At 42.1% G+C, this 22,273-nt stretch overlaps 3 protein-coding genes across 3 annotated transcripts; all 3 read right to left on the bottom strand.

Moving 5' to 3' along the window:
- Positions 1-3,108: 3,108 nt before the first annotated feature.
- LOC6547321 (trypsin delta/gamma-like protein CG30031) lies at positions 3,109-14,645 on the bottom strand. The gene is made up of 2 exons (XM_026980147.1): positions 13,832-14,645; positions 3,109-3,260 (listed from the first exon to the last, which is right to left on the bottom strand). The coding sequence occupies exons 1-2, from the start codon at positions 14,643-14,645 to the stop codon at positions 3,109-3,111; spliced, it is 966 nt and encodes a 321-aa protein (XP_026835948.1).
- Position 14,646: 1 nt separating this feature from the next.
- Positions 14,647-15,708, bottom strand: LOC6547322 (trypsin alpha). Its single transcript, XM_001976293.3, has one exon. The coding sequence runs from the start codon at positions 15,706-15,708 to the stop codon at positions 14,902-14,904; it is 807 nt and encodes a 268-aa protein (XP_001976329.1). The 3' UTR covers positions 14,647-14,901.
- A 227-nt stretch (positions 15,709-15,935) lies between these two features.
- LOC6547323 (trypsin delta) lies at positions 15,936-16,733 on the bottom strand. Its single transcript, XM_001976294.3, has one exon. The coding sequence runs from the start codon at positions 16,731-16,733 to the stop codon at positions 15,936-15,938; it is 798 nt and encodes a 265-aa protein (XP_001976330.1).
- Positions 16,734-22,273: the final 5,540 nt, after the last annotated feature.

The following is a 22,273-nucleotide window of genomic DNA, read 5'->3' as shown; positions in this document are numbered from 1 at the left end:
ATTGAAGTTACTTCTCGAGGATTGCAGCACTTGAATTGTCCTTTGGATGTTGACAAACCAGCATGCAGTCCCTTGGCCAGAGCGAGAGGGGTGAGATGTCCTGGTGGGAGCGAGACGGGATGAGCTCTCTGTGTCAGAAAGTTGCTGCAATTTTCGACTTGACTTGGCGGCGAGTCGGGGATTCAGGGCGTCATGGAGTCAGGCAGTCAGGCAGTCAGGGATTCAAGGAGTCGAGGAGTCGAGGATCTCAAGACTTGCCGAGTCCGCTCGCCGACAAGTTATTTTATTGATAAACTTTTTGCCGACTGCAAAAGAAGGCGTAAGTCAGAGTGGGTGGAATCGCTGATTCGCCGGTTCGTTCGCCGACTCTTTTGACATTTTCTGCTTTCTGCTGCTGTCTTCACATTGTTTGGCTTAAATGGCATTAAATCCTTTTAATGCTGGGCTGCCAGAGGGGCCCGGAAGCGGGCACTTTGGGGAAATCAATTGTGCTGATTGTCCTGCAATTGAGCTGCCACCCCATCCAGCATTGTTTTTTCTTTTTTACCCATTTTTCTCGACTTTTCTTCGCCTGAGTGTTTATTTTTTTGCGCCCGACACTTGGGCACATTATCCGTTCGGGCCAGCTGAACAGCTGAACAGCCGAAAAGCTGAAGGCAAATTGAAAGATTTCTATGGAAAAACTGTTGCACGAACACAGAGTGTGCAATGGTATGCCTGAACATCTTCATTGCCATTTGATGGCCTGTGACTCGCAGGATTCAGCGTACAGCGTCCAGGATCCAGCATCCAGAATCCTTGAAGCCATCCCAAAGCACCTGCAATGTGTGTGCGCGTGTCGGAATTCCCGGGCCCGTCTTTATTGCCACTTTCAAGTTGCATGAAATTAAACCCGTTTTACGAGCAGGAATGCAGGCGTTCTCGCTCTGCAATCTTGAATCTTTAAGCGGTAGCATGGTCGTGGATTTCCCTGCGTTTAATTATGGAAATGTGCGGCTGAGCCGAAAGAGCATCGAGTGTTATTAATTACAAACAAAGCGAGAGGCTTGTCAAGGACTCGGCGCTAAGCCAAACCACTCAGCCGCACAGTTGCCCATTAGGCACCGCACTTTTCTGTGTGCGAAAAGGCTAAAAGGCGACTGCAACAAAAGGCCGCAGCCGAAATGCTGCAAATCTTAGCGAAAATGGTGAAAAATCTGGAAAAGCGTGCGGTCACGTGGTGGCCCCTCATTCCCATTCCCATTCCCACTCCCCCTGGCCGATAAGAAAACGCTTAGAAAAGCGTGACCACAGCAGCAGGCTCCATCTGAATAGCCGCCACCTGCTCCATGGTCCATGGTCGGTGGTCCAATTCAGGTGGATGCAGTACAACCACAGCCGCAAGATAAACTCCACAAAAGACTGGCGCCGGAGGAAAGCCAAACGGAAAAGCCAAGGAAAACGCAACTTTAGCGAATTTTTCGCTCTCTGCTAAGTTTTTAGTTAGTACTTCTTTTTTAAGATTTTTTTCCCTTCCTTGCTCCTTTAACCGCTTCGCGTTGAATAAATCATTCGTTTTTTTGTTCGTCATGTCAGTCTTTTCCCTTTTTTCCGACTTTGTTTTTCCCGTCGCTGCTGGTAGTCATAAAACAATTGACGTTAAATGTAGCTAAATGAAAACTCTGTCAGGAGAAGCAGCTCGAAGCAGACTTTTGTCCATAAGCGATTTTCCGGCCGATTTGAAAAGATTCTCAAACAGACTGCCAGTTGATTCTGAGTAGATTATGCTGGGATCCGAATGCAAGTGCAAGAGAAGTGGGTTATTTACTCCTCTGTGGGGCAGGTGGCTTGCAGTTGAGTGTGTCTTCATACAACATAAATAAACCGCTTTCCTGTGGCATAATTGACGAATAAAAGCTGAAGTAGTGCAATCAATTCCTGCCATTTATAGTAATAAATTGATATTTCCTGTTCCTTTCGGTCCATCAGAAAGCGGGCTTAAAATATTGTTTAACTAAAAATTGTAAGGGGTTATTATTTTGTTTATTTTTAAATCACTGCTTCCGTTCGGGAAATCTGAATCCCATTCAACAGTCTTTGGCGTATTTTCCCATTTAGTTCTTCACAAACTTTCTTTGAACTGCGCTATTAAAAACAGTTCCTTAATTTTGCTGATGCATTTAGCCTTGATGTTCGTTTGCTTAGAGAGAATATTCTAGGACTAATTAAGTTCTTGGCTGGAAGTGTTTTGCAGGCATTCAGTCTCAGTTAGAGATGCCATTCACATTTAAGCCAGGATACTCGACCCTCTTTGCTTAGCCTCAAAAGTGTTGCCTACTTTTGGGCCCTCATTGCACATTAGTGCTCTGCCTTGAACTTACTCACACATGCATACCTCTGCAAAGAGTCCTTCTAGTCGCTGCTCGTTTTGATTTATGCCAAAAAATAGCTTGGAGTTGCGCAGCACCCACTTTCCAGCCTTTTAATTGGCTTTAATTTCCAACACCCAAACAGATCCTGGAGCCGGCGAGCACGTCCTTCAATGGCTTCTCTTGGCCATTGTTTTGCCGCTTAAGGCCTTTTTGGGGAGCGAAGCTGTCAGGCGGGAGAGCGCTAAAATAAACATACGGCTGCCAAGTTAAACACAGTCACACATTACCCGGTGCACGCAGAGAAAAAGTGGGCAGCTGCATGCGTTAAAAGTCATCTAAAAGACATTTAAATAAATTGTATGGGTGGAAACACATTTGAGTCGCCCTTTCTGAAATGGCACATCTTTAGAATGCAGCGCAAAAGTATATCCGGATTTTTCTCTGTGCATACAGTAAGCTGACGTGCACGGATGTAGATGTGCTGTGGCACTCACACGCGGACACTTAAGTTGCCAACAAGTCAGCGGTGAAGCCTTCTTGCCTCCTTGGATCCTTGGATCGCCTTCACTCTTTTGCGCAGGACGAGGCGTTAAGGCTACGGCTGCTGTGTGTCGCTGCTCAAATATTTACATTCCATTTAGGCGCCGGCCTGTCTGGGATGTCCTTCTGGCCCGGCTCCTGTTGACTAAAGCACTTCATCTTCATTTCACAGTTATTTTCAACTTCATTTGCGCGGCAAATAGGTGAACAAATACGCTCACTCAGCCGCACCAGCAACCAGGAGCTCCTCCACCTCCGTCTCCGCATCGCCACTCATGCCCCACATCCTGAGGCACCGAGATCCTGGCATCCTGTTATCCCAGTTTGGCGGGCAGCACGCCGCCTTGGCATTAATATGTGCCGTCGTAACTGTGTCACGGTGTCGTTTAACTTATTAGCCTCCTTGGCTTCTTGGCTCGTTGGCTTCGTGGCAGCCCCAACCGCTAGTCGGCCAGATCCTGTGGCCTATTTGCATTAGCTTAAGCACTTTTCCCTTTAACCTTAAATTGGGCATTATTGGCTGTGCAAAAAGGCGGGTGAGCCTTGGGCTTATAATTTGTTTTTAAATTAATTTCGATTTTGAATGTTATTAGTAACAGTTACTGAGGTCATGGTATTATTCTTGCTGCACACAGTTAGCTTATTAATTGCATTTGTACATCAAATATTTTCAATTTAGATAATCAAATCCAAGCATGTTTCTTTGTTAAGTGGCGTCTAAGCCACTTGATAAAGTTGATAAGCTTTCTAGCCATTTTTAATTAGCTTACCTAGTGTGTATATTCGTTCGGTGGGCCAATTACATTAGTGCAAGTTTTCCAATCCAGTTTTTTTTTATTTGCTGATGGGGTTGACAAGTCGGGCGCAAAAAATGTCGGTTAGCCGAACCGAGAAATTTTCGCCAAGTGGCAGACGAGACGGCTGGCGGGGAGGGGGCGTGTCAGGGGCGCAGATTAAATAATTCATTAAGGAAACTCGACTGTCGTCGGCTTCTTCGTCCTCGAGATGTTTTGATAAGCAAGGGGTAATTAAGCCCAGAGCAGCGAGCTGAGTGTTGGCCGTAAAATTTGTTGGCGGAAAGTTTGCTCGCGCATAGATGACATGAATTTAAATAGGAATTAAATTAAAATGAGTCGCCGGCAGCGCAGCGGCCGCAGCAATCACGGCTTAAATTGTGCAGCAAATTCGCTGATAAGGGGTCAGTGGGAAATATATTTAATAGCTGTGCGAAATTGGCGCAGCTTGTAAACACACAGGGCCAGAAAGCCAAGGCAACTGCGACTGTAACTGCAATTAAAAGCCGGCCAGAAAGTGCGCAAGTGTGCGTGAGTATCTGTGTGAGTGTGCATTTATGCTGTGCACGCAGCTGCATGTGCAAATGTACCGAGAGAAATAATATTCGTACAATATTTCGACCAAACAACGTTTAGTGACGAAGCTTCTTATAGTTTTACTGATATTTATTTGCATTGAGAAAATGGATTGATCAGAAAATTAATGCTGGAAGTGAGCCGTATCAATTATATTTTTGAAGTGTAGGTGTACGTGCACTTCATATGCATGACAATGTCATGGCAACTTGTAAGGCAACACCACTTATCCTGCCCCGCCCCCTTTCTTCCGCTGCAGATTTATTGCTGCCGGAAAAGGAGCTCCTTTCACGCTTCCCGCTTCGGTGTGTTTGCCTTTGGGCTTTTCAGTGTTTTCCAATATATTTCGATATTTCGGAGATGGCCCATTGTTGGCCTTGGCACCACAATCCGCCATTCGATGGCGGCCAAACCGCTGCAAGTAACTAAGTTGCCGATGCAGTTGCATTCTCGGCTGCAGTTGCATTGTTCAGCTGTATTTACACTAAGAATTTATAATGTGTTATTGTTTTTCATTCATTTCAATCGCAAGTGCGTTTGATGCGTTCCTACGCAACTGAAGTGCAAATACAGAGACAATCTTGATTTAATCATATTATAAGCCAGAATATTGAATATTGAAATAATGCAATTAGAAGCCAATAATTTAATATGCTTACAGAAATAATTAAATTTATTTTCAAATACTTAAAATACATTTTATATACAAGTGCTTATTGGACAATTTGTTGCATTATTTTTATAAAATCTCTACCCACCGCAGGTGGACTCGTCAAAGTCAAAGGTAAAACAATGGCCAAATGCAGCGCATATAAGGGCAGCTAATTACGGGCCAACGAAGCTCAACCGCATTGCCATGGCTTCCGATTGACATGGTTTTGTCATTAGTGCGGAGTCCGCAGAGTGCATTAAATTTAGCAAAAATCCAGGGCCTTTAAAGGCCGCCCCGAACCGAACAGCATGCATTGATTTATAGCCACACCGAGCCGCCGTTACCAAGTCCAACTCCCTTTTGGCCAAGGACCTCGCTCATCTGCTGGGGCGCCGGTTTGCTCGCCGGTGCATGAATGTCACTGCCGAGCCAAATGGACAAGACAAGCGGCGTGGCAGGCGAAGGCAGGCCAGAGGCACCGAAAGGGTTAAATGGCACTGAACATTGGCCAAAAGCGGTCCGGCAACAAATAACAAACCGGAAGATGGAGAGCCGCAAAAAGCGTACCAAAGAAATCAGCGCACGTTAGCAATTAATAATGGGGGAGTCGGGGCCCCAAAGTTTCCACAATCCCTGCCATTCAGTCCTGGATCGTCCTGCGTATGGGGACCTGAGAAAGATGCCACCAAGAGTGGAAAAGAAGTAGAAAGTATTGGAACCAAAAGAAAAAATTCAATAGCTTCGAAAAAATAACCAAGGCAGGGACTTGAGCCAATAAATATTCAAAGGTCAATAGAACTGAAATACAAAAACCAACACAAATATATGTGTATATCAAAAGTGGAATTAATCGATTCACTATAAATTCAATTCAATTTTGATATGTATTCAAATTATTTGTAAGAATGAAAGTTAGTGACTTCTAGCGAAAGAATTGTATATTATTTAAAAACAAAATTTATTAGATTTATATTTAATTTAGCTTAGTTATACAATTAAGCTTCTATTTAATAGTATTATCTTTTTATGTTTATTTTTCAGTTTATTTTACAGTTTTCCTTTTAGTTTTCGACTGCCAATTTAAAGGGTCATTAAAGCCGATGGCTGCTGACAGTTGGATAATGCAAAAAATTAAGTGCCACGTTCGTCCAGCCACGCCCACTCTAACAACCGCCCCCACACACGGACACACACGCACACCCAGAAGCCAGCGCACATGGTTGTCATATGTAATTATTAATTTCTAAAAAGCCATTCAGAAATAATATAATTTGAAAATGCGCGCGACGACGTGTCCGCCGCCAAATGTCTCTGATTGTCCGGGGATTTGAAGCGGAGGGGATCCGGAGTCGAGGGGATCCGGAGCCGGAGGGGAACGCAGATGGAAATGAGCACGGGGAATGGCCAGCGGGCGACTGCTCAGTTACAAATGTTGTTAGGATGCATTAATTTATGTGCATGCCCCCCTCTGGCAGGACGAATCAATATTCCCGCGGCGAAAGGACATATGCCGAATGGCCAGAAAGGCATCCCGCTGCATGTGTTTTGATTTAAAAGCCCACGCACACACGCAACTAATCCTAATTTAAATGTTTTCGCCTCGTTGTTGGCTTTTGAAAAAAAGGGGGCAATTTAATTGTTCCGCTGGTGGGCGGCGTAGTGAAAAGAAGTGAAAGAAAGGAGCACCGCTTTTGCATAACAAATTCAATTAAATAGGCAAGTGCATGAATTAAAAACATATTATGCTTAATTGGAAAATGAAAATTTGGTTAAAATAATATATGAATGAGGTAAAAACAGAATAAAATGCTATAGTCGAGGTCCCCGACTATCAGATACCCGTTACTCATCTACTGGAATATCGGTAGAAATTGGGGAAAAAAAGATTAAATAAAATAAAAAAATATTATAAAAATGTTTTAAAAGTGTGGGCGTGGCAAAAATTGTTTGCAAATCTATATAAATTTACAAGATATATAAAAAAGTTAAAAAATAACACAGTAAAAGTACCCAAAAAAAATTGCGCCAGAAATATTTAGAGGTATGCCACTTCAAAGTCCGATTAAAATAAGTTGAGTTATGGAGTTTAGAATTTCAGCCTTAGGATATTTTTTAATATTTTTGAATTTCTACAACATCAAAAAAATTATAAAAAAAAAATTTAAAAGAAATAAATTTCTAAATTTGAATGCAGTTTTTTAGAGAATTGCGCCAGAAACATTTAGAGGTATTCCGCTCCAAAATCCGATTAAGATAAGTGGAGTTATGGAGCTTAGAACTTCAGCCTTATGACATTTTTTCGAATTTGTGCATCATCGTCACATCAAAAAAGTACCAAAAAATTAAAAAAAAAAAAATTTCTAAATTTGAATGCAGTTTTTTAGAGAATTGCGCCAGAACATTTAGAGGTATGCCGCTCCAAAATCCGATTAAGATAAGTGGAGTTATGGAGCTTAGAACTTCAGCCTTATGACATTTTTAATTTTTTCGAATTTGTGCAACATCGTCACATCAAAAAAAGTACAAAAAAATTGAAAAAAAATAAATTTCTAAATTTGAATGCAGATTTTTAGAGAATTGCGCCAGAAACATTTAGAGGTATTCCGCTCCAAAATCCGATTAAGATAAGTGGAGTTATGGAGCTTAGAACTTCAGCCTTATGACATTTTTTAATTTTTTCGAATTTGTGCAACATCGTCACATCAAAAAAAGTACAAAAAAATTGAAAAAAAATAAATTTCTAAATTTGAATGCAGATTTTTAGAGAATTGCGCCAGAAACATTTAGAGGTATGCCGCTCCAAAATCCGATTAAGATAAGTGGAGTTATGGAGCTTAGAACTTCAGCCTTATGACATTTTTTAATTTTATTCGAATTTGTGCAACATCGTCACATCAAAAAAAGTACAACAAAATTAAAAAAAAAAAATTTTCTAAATTTGAATGCAGAATTTTAGAGAATTGCGCCAGAAACATTTAGAGGTATGCCGCTCCAAAATCCGATTAAGATAAGTGGAGTTATGGAGCTTAGAACTTCAGCCTTATGACATTTTTTAATTTTTTCGAATTTGTGCAACATCGTCACATCAAAAAAAGTACAAAAAAATTGAAAAAAAATAAATTTCTAAATTTGAATGCAGATTTTTAGAGAATTGCGCCAGAAACATTTAGAGGTATTCCGCTCCAAAATCCGATTAAGATAAGTGGAGTTATGGAGCTTAGAACTTCAGCCTTATGGCATTTTTTCGAATTTGTGCATCATCGTCACATCAAAAAAAAAAACAAAAAAATTAAAAAAAAAAAAATTTTTTAATTTGAATGCAGTTTTTTAGAGAATTGTGCCAGAAACATTTAGAGGTATGCCGCTCCAAAATCCGATTAAGATAAGTTGAGTTATGGAGTTTGGAACTTCAGCCCTGGCACATTTCTTAATTTTTTTGAATTTCTCTGTTGAGAAATGATGTTTCATCACATCAAAAAAGTACAAAAAAATTAAAAAAAAAAAAATTTCTAAATTTGAATGCAGTTTTTTAGAGAATTGTGCCAGAAACATTTAGAGGTATGCCGCTCCAAAATCCGATTATGATAAGTTGAGTTATGGAGCTTAGAACTTCAGCCTTATGACATTTCTTCGAATTTGTGCAACATCGTCACATCAAAAAAAGTACAAAAAAATTAAAAAAAAAAAATTTTCTAAATTTGAATGCAGTTTTTTAGAGAATTGCGCCAGAAACATTTAGAGGTATGCCGCTCTAAAATCCGATTAAGATAAGTTGAGTTATGGAGTTTGGAACTTCAGCCCTGGCACATTTCTTAATTTTTTTGAATTTCTTAACATCATCACATCAAAAAAGTACAAAAAACTTGAAAAAAAATAAATTTCTAAATTTGAATGCAGATTTTTAGAGAATTGCGCCAAAAACATTTAGAGGTATGCCGCTTCAAAATCCGATTAAGATAAGTGGAGTTATGGAGCTTAGAACTTCAGCCTTATGACATTTTTTAATTTTTTCGAATTTGTGCAACATCGTCACATCAAAAAAAGTACAAAAAAATTGAAAAAAAATAAATTTCTAAATTTGAATGCAGATTTTTAGAGAATTGCGCCAGAAACATTTAGAGGTATGCCGCTCCAAAATCCGATTAAGATAAGTGGAGTTATGGAGCTTAGAACTTCAGCCTCATGACATTTTTTCGAATTTGTGCATCATCGTCACATCAAAAAAAGTACAAAAAACTTAAAAAAAAAAAAATTTCTAAATTTGAATGCAGTTTTTTAGAGAATTGCGCCAGAAACATTTAGAGGTATGCCGCTCCAAAATCCGATTAAGATAAGTTGAGTTATGGAGTTTGGAACTTCAGCCCTGGCACATTTCTTAATTTTTTGAATTTCTCAACATCATCACATCAAAAAAGTACAAAAAACTTGAAAAAAAATAAATTTCTAAATTTGAATGCAGATTTTTAGAGAATTGCGCCAGAAACATTTAGAGGTATTCCGCTCCAAAATCCGATTAAGATAAGTGGAGTTATGGAGCTTAGAACTTCAGCCTTATGACATTTTTTCGAATTTGTGCATCATCGTCACATCAAAAAAAAAACAAAAAAATTAAAAAAAAAAAAATTTTTAAATTTGAATGCAGTTTTTTAGAGAATTGTGCCAGAAACATTTAGAGGTATGCCGCTCCAAAATCCGATTAAGATAAGTTGAGTTATGGAGTTTGGAACTTCAGCCCTGGCACATTTCTTAATTTTTTTGAATTTCTCTGTTGAGAAATGATGTTTCATCACATCAAAAAAGTACAAAAAAATTAAAAAAAAAAAAATTTCTAAATTTGAATGCAGTTTTTTAGAGAATTGTGCCAGAAACATTTAGAGGTATGCCGCTCCAAAATCCGATTATGATAAGTTGAGTTATGGAGCTTAGAACTTCAGCCTTATGACATTTCTTCGAATTTGTGCAACATCGTCACATCAAAAAAAGTACAAAAAAATTAAAAAAAAAAAAATTTCTAAATTTGAATGCAGTTTTTTAGAGAATTGCGCCAGAAACATTTAGAGGTATGCCGCTCCAAAATCCGATTAAGATAAGTGGAGTTATGGAGCTTAGAACTTCAGCCTTATGACATTTTTTAATTTTTTCGAATTTGTGCAACATCGTCACATCAAAAAAGTACAAAAGAATTGAAATAAAATAAATTTCTAAATTTGAATGCAGATTTTTAGAGAATTGCGCCAGAAACATTTAGAGGTATGCCACTCCAAAATCCGATTAAGATAAGTTGAGTTATGGAGTTTACAATTTCAGTCTTTTGACATTTATTCATTATTTCGAATTTATACAATTACAACGAAATTAAAAATAAAAAAATGAATGCTATAGTCGCGTTCCCCGACTATCAGATACCCGTAACTTAGCTAGTGGAAGTGCGAAAGAATATTCATAAATATCTGGAATATCTGTAAAAATTGGGGATAAAATTAAGAAATGAAAAAAAAATTGTTCAAAAGTGTGGGCACGACGGTTTTGGGCGCTTTGTGGGCGGTAGAGTGTTCGTGGCAAAAAGTTTTTCAGCCAATCGTTAGAAATTTACAAAACTAAAAAAAATGTTAAGAAATTTACATTACATTTACAAAAAATGTGGCCGTGGCAGTTTGTGGTCGTTAGATGTTGCGTCGCAACATTTGGAAACAAACTTACGCTGCTTCTATGTCTCTGGAAGCTGCAAGATTAATCTCAACAACTGAGATCGAGGCGTTTATACGGACAGACGGACGGACATGGCCAGATTGACTCGGCAATTGTTCCTGATCAAGAATATATTATATATACTTTATATGGTCGAAAACGCTTCCTTCTGCCTGCTACATACTTTTCAACCAGTCTAGTATACCCTTTTACTCTACGAGTAACGGGTAGAAATAGGCGCAACAAAAAGCGCTTAAATATTTAATCGCCTGTGTGCGGTTGCCACTGAACAATGAGAGCGCATTACTTCGGAATAAAAATCACAATTTAAACACTTTTAGCATTCACTAATTTAGGCTACGCATTTAATATATACATATATATAATTATATTGGCAGTTCGATTTTTGGCCAGCTAATTAAACTTTGTTAAACTTAAACACTTCGATCGACTTGCGAGCATCTAGCCTTTGGCCATAAATTGTTGCAATGTTGGCCATAATAATTCTACTTTCCGCCACAAATCTCCGCAATTCCCAAAATAGTTTTCAAAGCGCGTCAACAAATTTATTTGTGCGCTGCAAAGTAAAAAGGCTAACAAAACTGTTTTGTGCAAACAAGTTAAATCAAATATATTGCTTCGATTTGCTGCCCTGCTCTTTTTGTCGTAATGGCTTTTGTTTCGTTTTGTTGCCGGCCAATTGCCAAACACCAAGTTCAACAGCAATTAAAATGGTTTTTGAAAAAGGGAAAATCAAATAATAAAGGCGAATGCGAATGCGAAGGATGCACCCGAGAAGAATGAACGAAATAAATGTATCTGACCAGCGGCAAGAGAAACATTTCGGCTGCTTATCTTCTAGTTGCTGCTAGTTAACAAACAACCCAAAATCGCCAACAACTAACAACTACGGAAAGTCGCCGCGCAAGGGACTCCGTCCCATGAAAAGTTTACTTTGGCCAAAACGGAGCTTTTCGCTCGTCCAAGAAGCCATAAAAATGTTGCTCACGCGGCGGGGTGATGCTAAATGGGTGGACCGGAGCGTGGGGTACAGTGAAAGCGCCGCATAGTGAACATAACTCTAAGGCGAAGAAAAAAACTTAAGTTGATTAATTTTACAGATACTGAAATGGGGTGCTACATTAGTTGCTTTGTTTATTTTCTTAGTTCTTATAAATAAGTTATTTCTCCCTATCTAGTTATCACTGCCTTTCGGCGTTGGTGTGTGCACGTAAATCGCTGTAATAGAAACATTGCATTTTATTGCAGTTGTCTCCGTTCTCCTGAATGTCCTTGCGTTCGCTTTTCCCCCCTCCTAAAATCCCTTTTTTTGTCTTAGGGCCAATAACATTCTGATAAATGGTCAGAACGGCTTTCGTGTCGATGTCCTTGAGGCAGGAGCATCAGCACTGCCATCTGGAGCAGCTGCCCATTCCTGCAGATATTTGTCTAAGCAGAGTGAACTTTTCAATTTGCACTAAAAGTATTTTCCTTTCCCGAGTTGCAACCCAACCTGGCCCTCGTAAGCCCCATGTCCCCAGATCTTGATTTGGCCAGCCCGAACGTGGCGTACTAAACCTGAGCGCGGTTGCACTTGCCACAAATGGATGCAGCCAGCTGCCAGGCGGGTTTATAAATGGTGTCAGCCTGAGGGGACTCTTCATCACGAGCTGCCACCACAGGAAGTCTGCAACGTTTTCTCCCTCGATTTGTCGCTGGCTTTTTGCTGGCCGACCAGAAAATAAACTTTAATTAACTTAAGCTTAATGAGTTCTGGAAATGTAAGCGTGCTCATTTGGCTCTAATCCGATCTTAAGCAACCCAAGCTGGAGTGTTTAACCGGAGGTTATCTGAAGCCTCCAATGATTTCTTTACCATCTCAAACTGCCATGTCATCTCTGGAAATTCCTCCCAATTCTTTTTTAAAGGGTATTTGGCTTTTGTCCTGCATCGCTTAGGAACTTCTATGCTGCTTCTGTTTGACTTGACCAGCATGAATAATGCAAATGTCCAGGGGCTGTTCTAGGTGACATTTCCATAGACACTGCCTTAGACACTCGGAGTGCCGTCCAAGGATTGTGGTTTCGGTGACAGAAAGAACGAAAAACACACGAGGGTAAAACGAGCTAAGCTTCACATGAAAGCTGATGTCACAGTTTTTTTTATTAGAAGGTGGTAATTAGTTACCTTAGAATTAAATATTTACAGGTGGGGCACCATTCTAAGCCTTCCCTTTAATCCCGCGATTTCAGGATTTCCTGTAGACGGTTCAGTTGGCGTCATGATCGTAGTTGAAGGACTCAAAGTAGTAGACACACTACTAGGTACAGTACTAGCTGATGTACTGGGTGCATTACTAGGTACTGTACTAGGTATTTCACTAGGTACAGTACTGGCTGCAGTACTCGACACAGTACTGGGTGCAGTTGTGGGTATGGTCGTCGGTTCAGTACTAGGCACAGTACTAGGCACAGTACTAGGAACAGTACTAGGCACAGTACTAGGTATAGTACTAGGAACAGTACCAGGTATAGTACTAGGAACAGTACTAGGAATAGTACTCGGTATAGTGCTGGGGATAGTACTAGGTATAATAGTAGGAACAGTAGTAGGTATAGTACTAGGAACAGTAATGGGTAAAGTGCTAGGTACAGTGCTAGGTAAAGTACTAGGTATAGTGATAGGAACAGTACTAGGTACAGTGCTAGGAACAGTACTAGGCAGCGTACTGGCTAGAGTACTTGGTACAGTAGTTTGTTCAGTACCAGGTAAGGTACTAGACACACTACTATCTAAGGTACTGGATACAGTACTCGTAATAGAAGAAGTAATAGATACAGTGCTGGTGCTAGGTTCAGTACTAGGTATAGTAGAGCTGGGTACAGTGCTAGATTCAGTGCTAGGTACTGTAATAGGTACTGTGATAGGTTCGGTACTAGGTACAGTACTAGGTGTAGTGCTAGGTTCGGTACTAGGTACAGTACTAGGTGTAGTGCTAGGTTCCGTACTAGGTACAGTACTAGGTGTAGTGCTAGGTTCGGTACTACGTACAGTACTAGGTGTAGTGCTAGGTTCCGTACTAGGTTCAGTACTAGGTGTAGTGCTAGGTTCGGTACTAGGTACAGTACTAGGTGTAGTGCTAGGTTCCGTACTAGGTACAGTACTAGGTGTAGTGATAGGTTCGGTACTAGGAACAGTACTAGGTGTAGTGCTGGCGACAGTGGAACTACTAGCACTAGAAGTACTGGTCGGAGCTGTTGTATCCTCATCTTCGCTATTCTCGGCAATCCAACCCTTGAACCAAGCCACACTGGCGTAGACATCTGGCTTGGTGCTGCAGCCGCCCTCGGATAGAATGCCCACGAGTTCTCCGTCCTTGACCAAGGCAGCTCCTGTGTCGTAGGAGCATCCTCCAGCGCCATACTGAGTGCAAAGGGTGAGGTACGAGATGCCATTATCCCAGAGTCCGAGCCAAACACCCCGATCGGCGGCGCACTGCTTCCGATTGTAGACGCTGACCCATGTCATCTGGAGGTAGTCTGGCAGACTGCCGAAGCACCTGTCCCACCAGCTGCCCCACCAACTGGTGGATCCCCAGCCGGAGACAGAGCACATGGTATCATCATCCGGCTCATCGTCTGCTATGCTGATGGGCTGGATGGCTTTGGAGGGGCTTAGGGGATCGCACAGCTTCAGCAGTGCCAGGTTGTTATCGAAACGCCAGTAATTGTATTCTGGATGACCAATTATATCACACACAGCGAACAGCAATCCAGTTCCATCATAATCTCGGGAGCTGGTGCCCACACGCACTTGAAGTGAACTGTAGGATTGGACACACGACGCTGCCGTAAGGATGGTATGTGATCCGATGATGGCCCCACTGCAAATGGCAGTGTCATCTATTATCACTTCCGCCTGGTAAGGGGCGTCTTCTATGTCCACAACATAGCCTCCAATGATGCGGGCTTGGGCATCCAGATCACCACGAACCTGCCGTAAAAGAGCCGCCAACAGAAAGGGGAACACACTTCGGATCATCATCTATAGTGGAACTGCCTTTGGAGCTGCATGTGCGACTCTTTTTATGGGAAATGTTATTCAATTTTTGGTGTGGAATATTTCTTATCTGCAAAGCCATACCTCAAATTGAGTGATAGCTTTGCTTCACTTCGAAGGTCTATCAAAATAGGAAGTATTGCCTATTACTTACATTTATCTGCACAAAGTCATAGCTCGAAAGCAATTTCATTTTTAACAATTAATTGGGAGAAGGCTGTTTATCATACATTGGTTAAGTTTACTTGGCGTGACTTTCCAGCCAGTTCTTGTACCTGATAATATTGATGTAGACTTCAGGCCGTTTGGAACAGCCGCCTTTCGACAAGATGCCGACTAGCTTGCCATGGTGGACCACAGGTGATCCCATGCCAAAGGAGCAGGCATCCTGACTGAACTTCTCGGTGCAGAACAAGTCCTCTGTGAAGTTTCTTTTGGACCGACTGCTGTCCACCAACAGACCTGTGCATTGGCTAGGTCCAAACATTTTGACCTCGGCCTTCTGCAGCTTGTATGCTTCATCATCCATACACTGCTTCCAATGCATTGTCCACCACATGAAGGAGGCCCAGCCGTGGGCCGTGACCTTTGCCCCATTGGCCGGAAACTCGTTGGCCAACTGGATGGTCTGGATCGTTTTGGAGGCCTTCAGTGGTTCGCACAGCTTCAATATGGCCAGATTGTGCAGTATTGTGCGGCCAGAGAACTTTTCGTGAACTGTGATGTTGCAGACTTCAGCCTCGACGACTCCATCGCTGCGCGTGGTGCTACCCACTCGTATCCTGATCGCCTTATTCAAGAACCCATCCACGCATATGCCAGCCGTCACAATGTGAGTCAGCTTGTATATAGCTCCGCCGCACTTGGCCTTTTCCCTGATCGAAATGGAAGCGCTCCATGGCGCTGTCGTTATGTCCACCGGTTGGCCACCAAGAGTCGCCTTGTTGCATCCTTCGTCCTCGTCCGACTCTTCCTCTACTTCTGCAATCGTATCGTTTTTGGCAAGGACAAACACGAAGAGCGTAAGGAGCAGAGTTCGGAGCAGCATTATGGCAAATAAACGTGGTTGTAGCAGGTTGTCTAAATTTTATAGTAATGTGACAAAGCCTGGCAAATTAATTTGTTATACTTTATGGTATGTTATAATTTTTCCCCCATCTAGCCATTATGCAATGCTCTTCTGTATTCTGTGCTTTACATTATTCAACCTAAGCTAAAATACATCTAGGCAAGGCACTTGCACCTTAAATATTATTATTCACAGCAATTACGGCATTAATCCTTCGTGTTGGAGTCCAGCCAGTGCGTGTGCCCCAGGATATTTGCGTAGACATCGGGCTTGATGGAACAGCCCGCCCTGGCGAGGATGCCCACGAGCTTGTTGTCGATGACCAGCGGCGCCCCCCTGTCTGTGGAGCAGGCTCCCTTGCCCGGCGACTTGGTGCAGATGGTCAGGTCTGAGATTCCCTTGAGCAAGTAAAATGGTATGACCCTCCAGTCCGCGGCGCACTGCTTTTGGCCAAGTATCCGCACCTGAGTGCCTTGCAATTGGACAGGCAAGTGCCACCATTTGTCCTCTATTCCGCTGATAAGCCTCTTGTCCATAATAAGGTTGAGCCAATTGCCCGATCTGGCGCCGCAGCCAGTCAGATTGGCTCGAGAATTATCTTCGGGCACTTTGGTGGCCCTCTCAATGGGCTTCATTTCGTTGGTGGCGTTGATTAGCTCGCAGGTTTTCAATAGAGCCAGGTTATTGTCGAAGCGCCAACTGGAGTACTGGCTGTGCACTTTCACCTCGCAGATTCCAACCTTCGAGCCGCCGGTTCCGCAGCTGCTGCTTCCCAGCCTGACTTGTATGTTCCCGGCACTGTAGCCATCCACACACTTGGCGGCAGTCAGGATGTAGTTCTTCGAGATAATGGCGCCACCGCACTTCAGTTGCGACTGGACTATGATGGAGGCATGCCACGGGGCGTCCTTTATGTTGACAGTGTTTGCGCCTATGATCCGTTGATCTCCGCGAGCCAACCAAGCCAGTGCCACAATCTGGAGGAGGAGTAGTGGGGCAAACATTGTCTTGACTGACTTCTGTGGCAGGCGTGCTCCTCTTTTTATGGGTTTCTTGCCTAATTGAACTGAATACCTAGCGAATACTCTTATCTTTTATTCTAAGTGAACCACTTGGAATGTCGTGTAACTTAAGTTCATGTATTACAGACCATATTGGCATTTGAAACATTTTAAAAGATTAATACTTTTGTGCAATCGATCGAAACCAAACTAATACATTCCCAATTGCAGTTGGTAATCCACAGACGAGTATATGCCCAAATTATAAAGTATAATTTAAGCAGCCGCATCGATTCTTTTCGCTTAGAGCGGCTTTACACCCGTCCTCTGATTTGAGACAAAATTCACCAGCCATTACACTAAGCCGCTTAAATATTTGAATAATTCGGGCGGACAAAAAAAGTGGGTGACTGAAATATAGCTGGACATTTCCATCAAGCGATATATGCATGTATTTATGCAATTTTACATGAATGCAGATTTAAATCTGGGCGATGTTTAGCAAAATGTCGAAATAAATACTGTCATGGAGGAAAGTGGCAGGGGCAGGGGCAAGGGGCAAGTAAACAAACATTTTTGATGATTCGCCATGTCAAGTGGGTCGGTTTCGCAGCCAGGCAGGCGGATTAAAATGGATTACAACTGAATTATTTGATAATGTCCCAGCAGATGCAACACATCGCATTGGTTTCGACCCCCTTCGAATCGCATTTAATTTTTATCAATGTGAAAATTATTTTTGGTTGCTGGGTTTTTTATTACCATTTTGTTGGGGTTTTTTCGCCGGGCAGAATCGTGTTTTCAATTTGCCCCAGGATCTACCTTTTTTTTTTGGTAAAAAATCATTTGCAGCTCTTTTTGTAGTCGAATATGTTGGGATGTGCTTTATTTTTAGCTCTATTTAATTGATTTTATTTGCGCAAAATCAGGAAAGCTTGTTCGCTTTATATGAGGTTTTAATTATTTTAGTTAATTGGATATATTCACGTGCTATTCATGATTTCTAGTAAAATTGGCATGGTTAAAAAAAAGATAATTAATTATGTTAAAAGCATATGCATTTCTTACTATTTTTAAACTTTTCAACCATATTGCTAAGCAAGTCAACGTTTAAATGACCTCAATAGGTTTTCTTTTTTTTTTTTGCTGGCCTAATGAATATTTCAGTTTTGGCAACATCGCTAACGCCATAGACGTCCATCGATGGCCATATCCAGCTGGATCCAGCTGCTCCTCCATCTCAATCAGCCTTTGGCTCATACATAACCCAGTAAATCCTTTTCCAGCTCGATGGCATCGTTGCCAATTTTCACACCAGCGACAATTACTCAAACCGTTGGCAACAACAAAAACATGGCTCCTGTCCTCACTCCCCCTTTTCCCTGACCCGCTTTTCCAGGACTTTTACCAGTCCATCCCGCCCCCGCAGTCAGAGCTCGCCACTCGGAAACGAGGGAGCCGGCAAAACAATCGTTGACAAAAATATTTGCATGCACTCTGGGTGCACTTGTCCGAATCGCTGTGCTGGGGATGCAGCTGCTCCTCCCGTGGCGCGTGTGTTGCCACCGGCGGCGGCACATTAAATATGCAACACCTATGACAGCAAGCCGCTTGACATTTGGATCCGAAGGCCCCGGACTGGAGACCCATTCCATTTTGAAACAGCCCCGAATGCCCACACTAAAGTTTCGCCGGCAATTTGCTGGTAAATTTGTCAAAAAACCAGAAACTTGCCGGGCTGAGAAATTATGACTTCCGCAATTGTTGGTGGAAGAAAGGGAATCCAGCGCAGTGCCAAAGTGTGACCGAACCGAAACAGTTCAAAAGGCAACTGTTGCTCTTGAACCTCTTGGAAAATCCAACGCTCCAAATGCCACCCCCCACACGGCAAAGTTTTCAAATAGAAAATGTTTAATTTCCCCAAAGACAACGTCGATGCTGCTGCTGCTGCTTTCCCGAAAACGCAGCGTTTTCCCACCCAAGCCAAGGAAACTTTCTTACATATTTTACAATAGATCTTCGTGTGTGTGTGCGGGTGTGCGAGTGTGCGAGTGTTCGAGTGTGTGTGTGTGTAAGTGTGTGGGTGGGTGCAACAGTGCAGCCGAAAAAGTTTCTCCTTTCCCGGGCGGAAAGTTAGCTAAGACAAACGCCCCCAGAAAAGACCCACATCGCCCAGCGCCCATCGCCCATCGCTGAGCTTCCGGGTCGAACTTGTTAGTTTGCCATATAGCGTCGAAAATTATATTATTTTAAACTTTTCAAATGTCACCAGAGAGTCAGAAATTTCACGTAAAGTCGGTGACAAACTCCTGTTGTTGCGACTCTCCTTCATTGTGTTCGTTAATTAAACATGTTGTCCCCACGAAGCGCACAATAAATCGAACTCAGCGGGAAAGTGTGCGGGTGAAAAAAGGAAAATTGAAAATTGAAAATTAACTGCATTATCTGATCGAACGGGGTAATTAAATGTGGCTATCATTTCAGGTCAATCAAACGCCTAGTAATGGCATCAATAGCATTACAAGTTCCAAAAAACACGCTGTTATACATACTATAAATGCAATTCGTTGTAAACTCGCTATAAATGTCAGTCATGTCCGTTTCCAAAAGCCATTTGATTTAATAAATAACTTTAAAGGTCGAGAAATGATTTTGCAGACATTGTTGACTATTTATTATCGAGAATTTGAATAGGATTTTTGGCAAGCAAAATAAACAACCTAACTTCCATGTAACTGGCACTACTGTTAACTGGAAATATGGTTATTTCATATAGTTTGAAGTAGTTTAAGTTTTGTTCTGTTTTCTTCTGGAGTTCCAAATTTTTTGGTTCTTTTGATGTCGCTATCAATTTGTGGACTGCACCAGTCATACTTGCAATCTCAGAATCAATTCAGAGTTGTTCCTATTCTCATTTCTCCCATGGAGCCCATTACAATCTAAAACTGTCGCAAAATGTTACAATGCGATCAAAGCAAAACTTCAGTAGTGCTGGCAAACAGTAAAGAGACAAAAAAAGAAACGAAGAGCACTACAATAGAAGCTGCCTCGCAGTTATGGCGCACAATCAAAGTGGCAACATCGTCGGTGGCGGCAACTTCAACACAAATTGCTTGGCGGCAGGGCCTTTTCTGTTTGCAGAGTTCGGTTGACACCCCGCCACTTGCCACGCGACAACTAGCTGGAAGGCAGCCAGCCATCAGCCATCAGGCAACCAGCCATCCAGCCATCCAGGCGGCCAACAAGTGTTTAGCGTTTTGTTTTCAGTGCAATTAAAAAGCGCCTACACGCCTGACACGCCCCCTCAAGTGTTGGCAGCCGCTGCTGTTGACAAACAAACAGCAAAAGGCCACAAAAGACACAAAGGGGGCTGCGTTCCAACACTTGAGTTCTGTTTTTTAGCAGTCGGCCACAGCCGCGTCTCTTTTGCTCGCCAGCGGCGCTTGGGGATATGCAGCACAAATGGCTGGCGTCAAGCACTGCGTATACGTGATATGTGGCAGCGGGGCGTATACGTAATGCGAGGGGAGTGCTGGGCGGAAGCGGCTGAGGCAAGGCTGCTGAACCTAGCTGGTCTAGGCCTGAATTAGCATAATATGCCATAATGGCAGTTTTTTAACAATACCCATAAGTGTTGGATTTGAAAACCGAAGGGTCTGCCTTTGTGGCTGTGCAGTGCAAATGGATGGTTTGATTTTAAAATAATTTAATAACTTTTTGGCCAGACAAAATGGGTCTGTTCAATGCAGGCGGGCCGAGAAGGGGATTGACAAGGCGGAAAACATTTTGCCCGGCAAGGCCTAAAACACGCTTGAATTATTCAAAGCATGTAACTGATGAAGCAGAAACGAGACGAGAACCAAAAACTAGAGCTCCAATTTCAATGTTTGAGTATTTTTGAGTGCTACGTGTTATAGATATGTGTTATGTGTATGCTGGCAGACTGGCAGCGTTTGCCACAAGTGCGTTCTGCACACTGCGAGAAACTGTGGGTATACATTCCATTTAAGGTATAAAGGGAGCTTACAAAAAGTGATTAAAAAGGGATAAGCAAGTATAGCATTTAAAATGAATGAACATCGCCAGTTTTAAACGGAATATGAACTATAGAATTGGTTTCTCCCGGTGCCTTTGTGTGTGCGAGCAAGTGCATTGCCTATTATGCTACCAAATGAAAGTGGTAATAAATTGGACAAGATGTTGCCATAAACCACACCACGACAAGCCACAGCAGGCCTTTGCTAGACAGGCCCATCGACCATCGACCGTAGACCGTAGACCGTAGACCATTGGATATGGCCTTATGGCCAGGAATTGCAAATGCAACGCATGCTGCAGTGGCGAGTTGCAACTTGCAGCAACCAACATGATTATCATGTACGAAATGCATTCGAAACCGGAGCCAGCTGGCCAACAGCTGACGTAGCTGGCCAAAACCAGCCTCCATCTTCATCTCCATTCCACTCCACCTGCAGCAGCTCTTCGGAAACCACCTATCAACCACAAGCGCATTTATGGCCATCAGGATGGGGTGTCCTGGCCGGCAAGGATTGGCCATGGGGGTTGTGGGGATTGTGGGGATTGAGGGGGTCGAGGGGGTTCTGGGGGTTCTGGGGGCAAGTTGCCCATTTAATCTCTCCAAGTGACTTGCAATTGAAATAGAAACGAAAATAACTCAAAGTGAATACGATGTGGGAGCAGCAAAACATAAATGCTTCCAAATGCATCGAGCACTCAAAGAGGGGTTCGGATTTTCAGCTCGGGCACTTGAGCTCGTCCTTAGTTATTAAATATTAGTTTTGGCCCAGAACAGTAGTAGCGGGCTAAGCTGAAAGTTCAACAGTTAATACGCTTAACTTGAGTTAAATCCCACTTCTGTTAATAATTTCAAAAGCCAGAATTATTGTGATTTCAGTTAAGGTCAATGGTACGTTGTAATTGTTGATTTTTGATTCACTTTAATCAAACAGATTTCATTAATTGTGTGGCTGAGCTGCTGGATAATGGATCTGCGACGCACAGATAGAAATTGTTTCTTTATGAGATTTTAATATATATAGATATATGTTTTTATTTTTTACTTGTGTGTAATTTGGTAAATAATGGAAAGAAACATAATCTCCGCTCTCCGGAGTGCTCTTCCTACATAAATAGTTGATTTTTAAGGGTATAACTAAGATTTTTGTTTGATGCGATGGAATTTTAAAGGCTGTACTAACAAACTACATATTTTTAAACCGAAGCTAAGCCGAAATTGCTGTGCAAACCTTTGTTGGTAACTGGATATTATCTCAGCGCTTTGTGATTATTTTCCGCATTGATGCGATTCAAACTGAGAATTTAACACGCATACGCAGCGTTGTCCCAAGCAAAGCCTCGCTAATTCGCTGTCTCTCTGTTGTCTCTGGTGTGGCTGCTGTTTAATATTTGTGTTGGCCGACAATCTCAGCAGGCAAAACAATCAGGCTTGGCCAAAGTTGTTGAAAACTTTTCACTCGCACCCAGTTGTTGTATGGGATGCGATAGGATTTTTATGTAAAACA

Source organism: Drosophila erecta, unplaced genomic scaffold (assembly GCF_003286155.1).
Source record: "Drosophila erecta strain 14021-0224.00,06,07 unplaced genomic scaffold, DereRS2 tig00000092-arrow-pilon, whole genome shotgun sequence".
Taxonomy (NCBI): domain Eukaryota; kingdom Metazoa; phylum Arthropoda; class Insecta; order Diptera; family Drosophilidae; genus Drosophila; species Drosophila erecta.
This window is presented reverse-complemented; position numbering and strand designations above follow the sequence as displayed.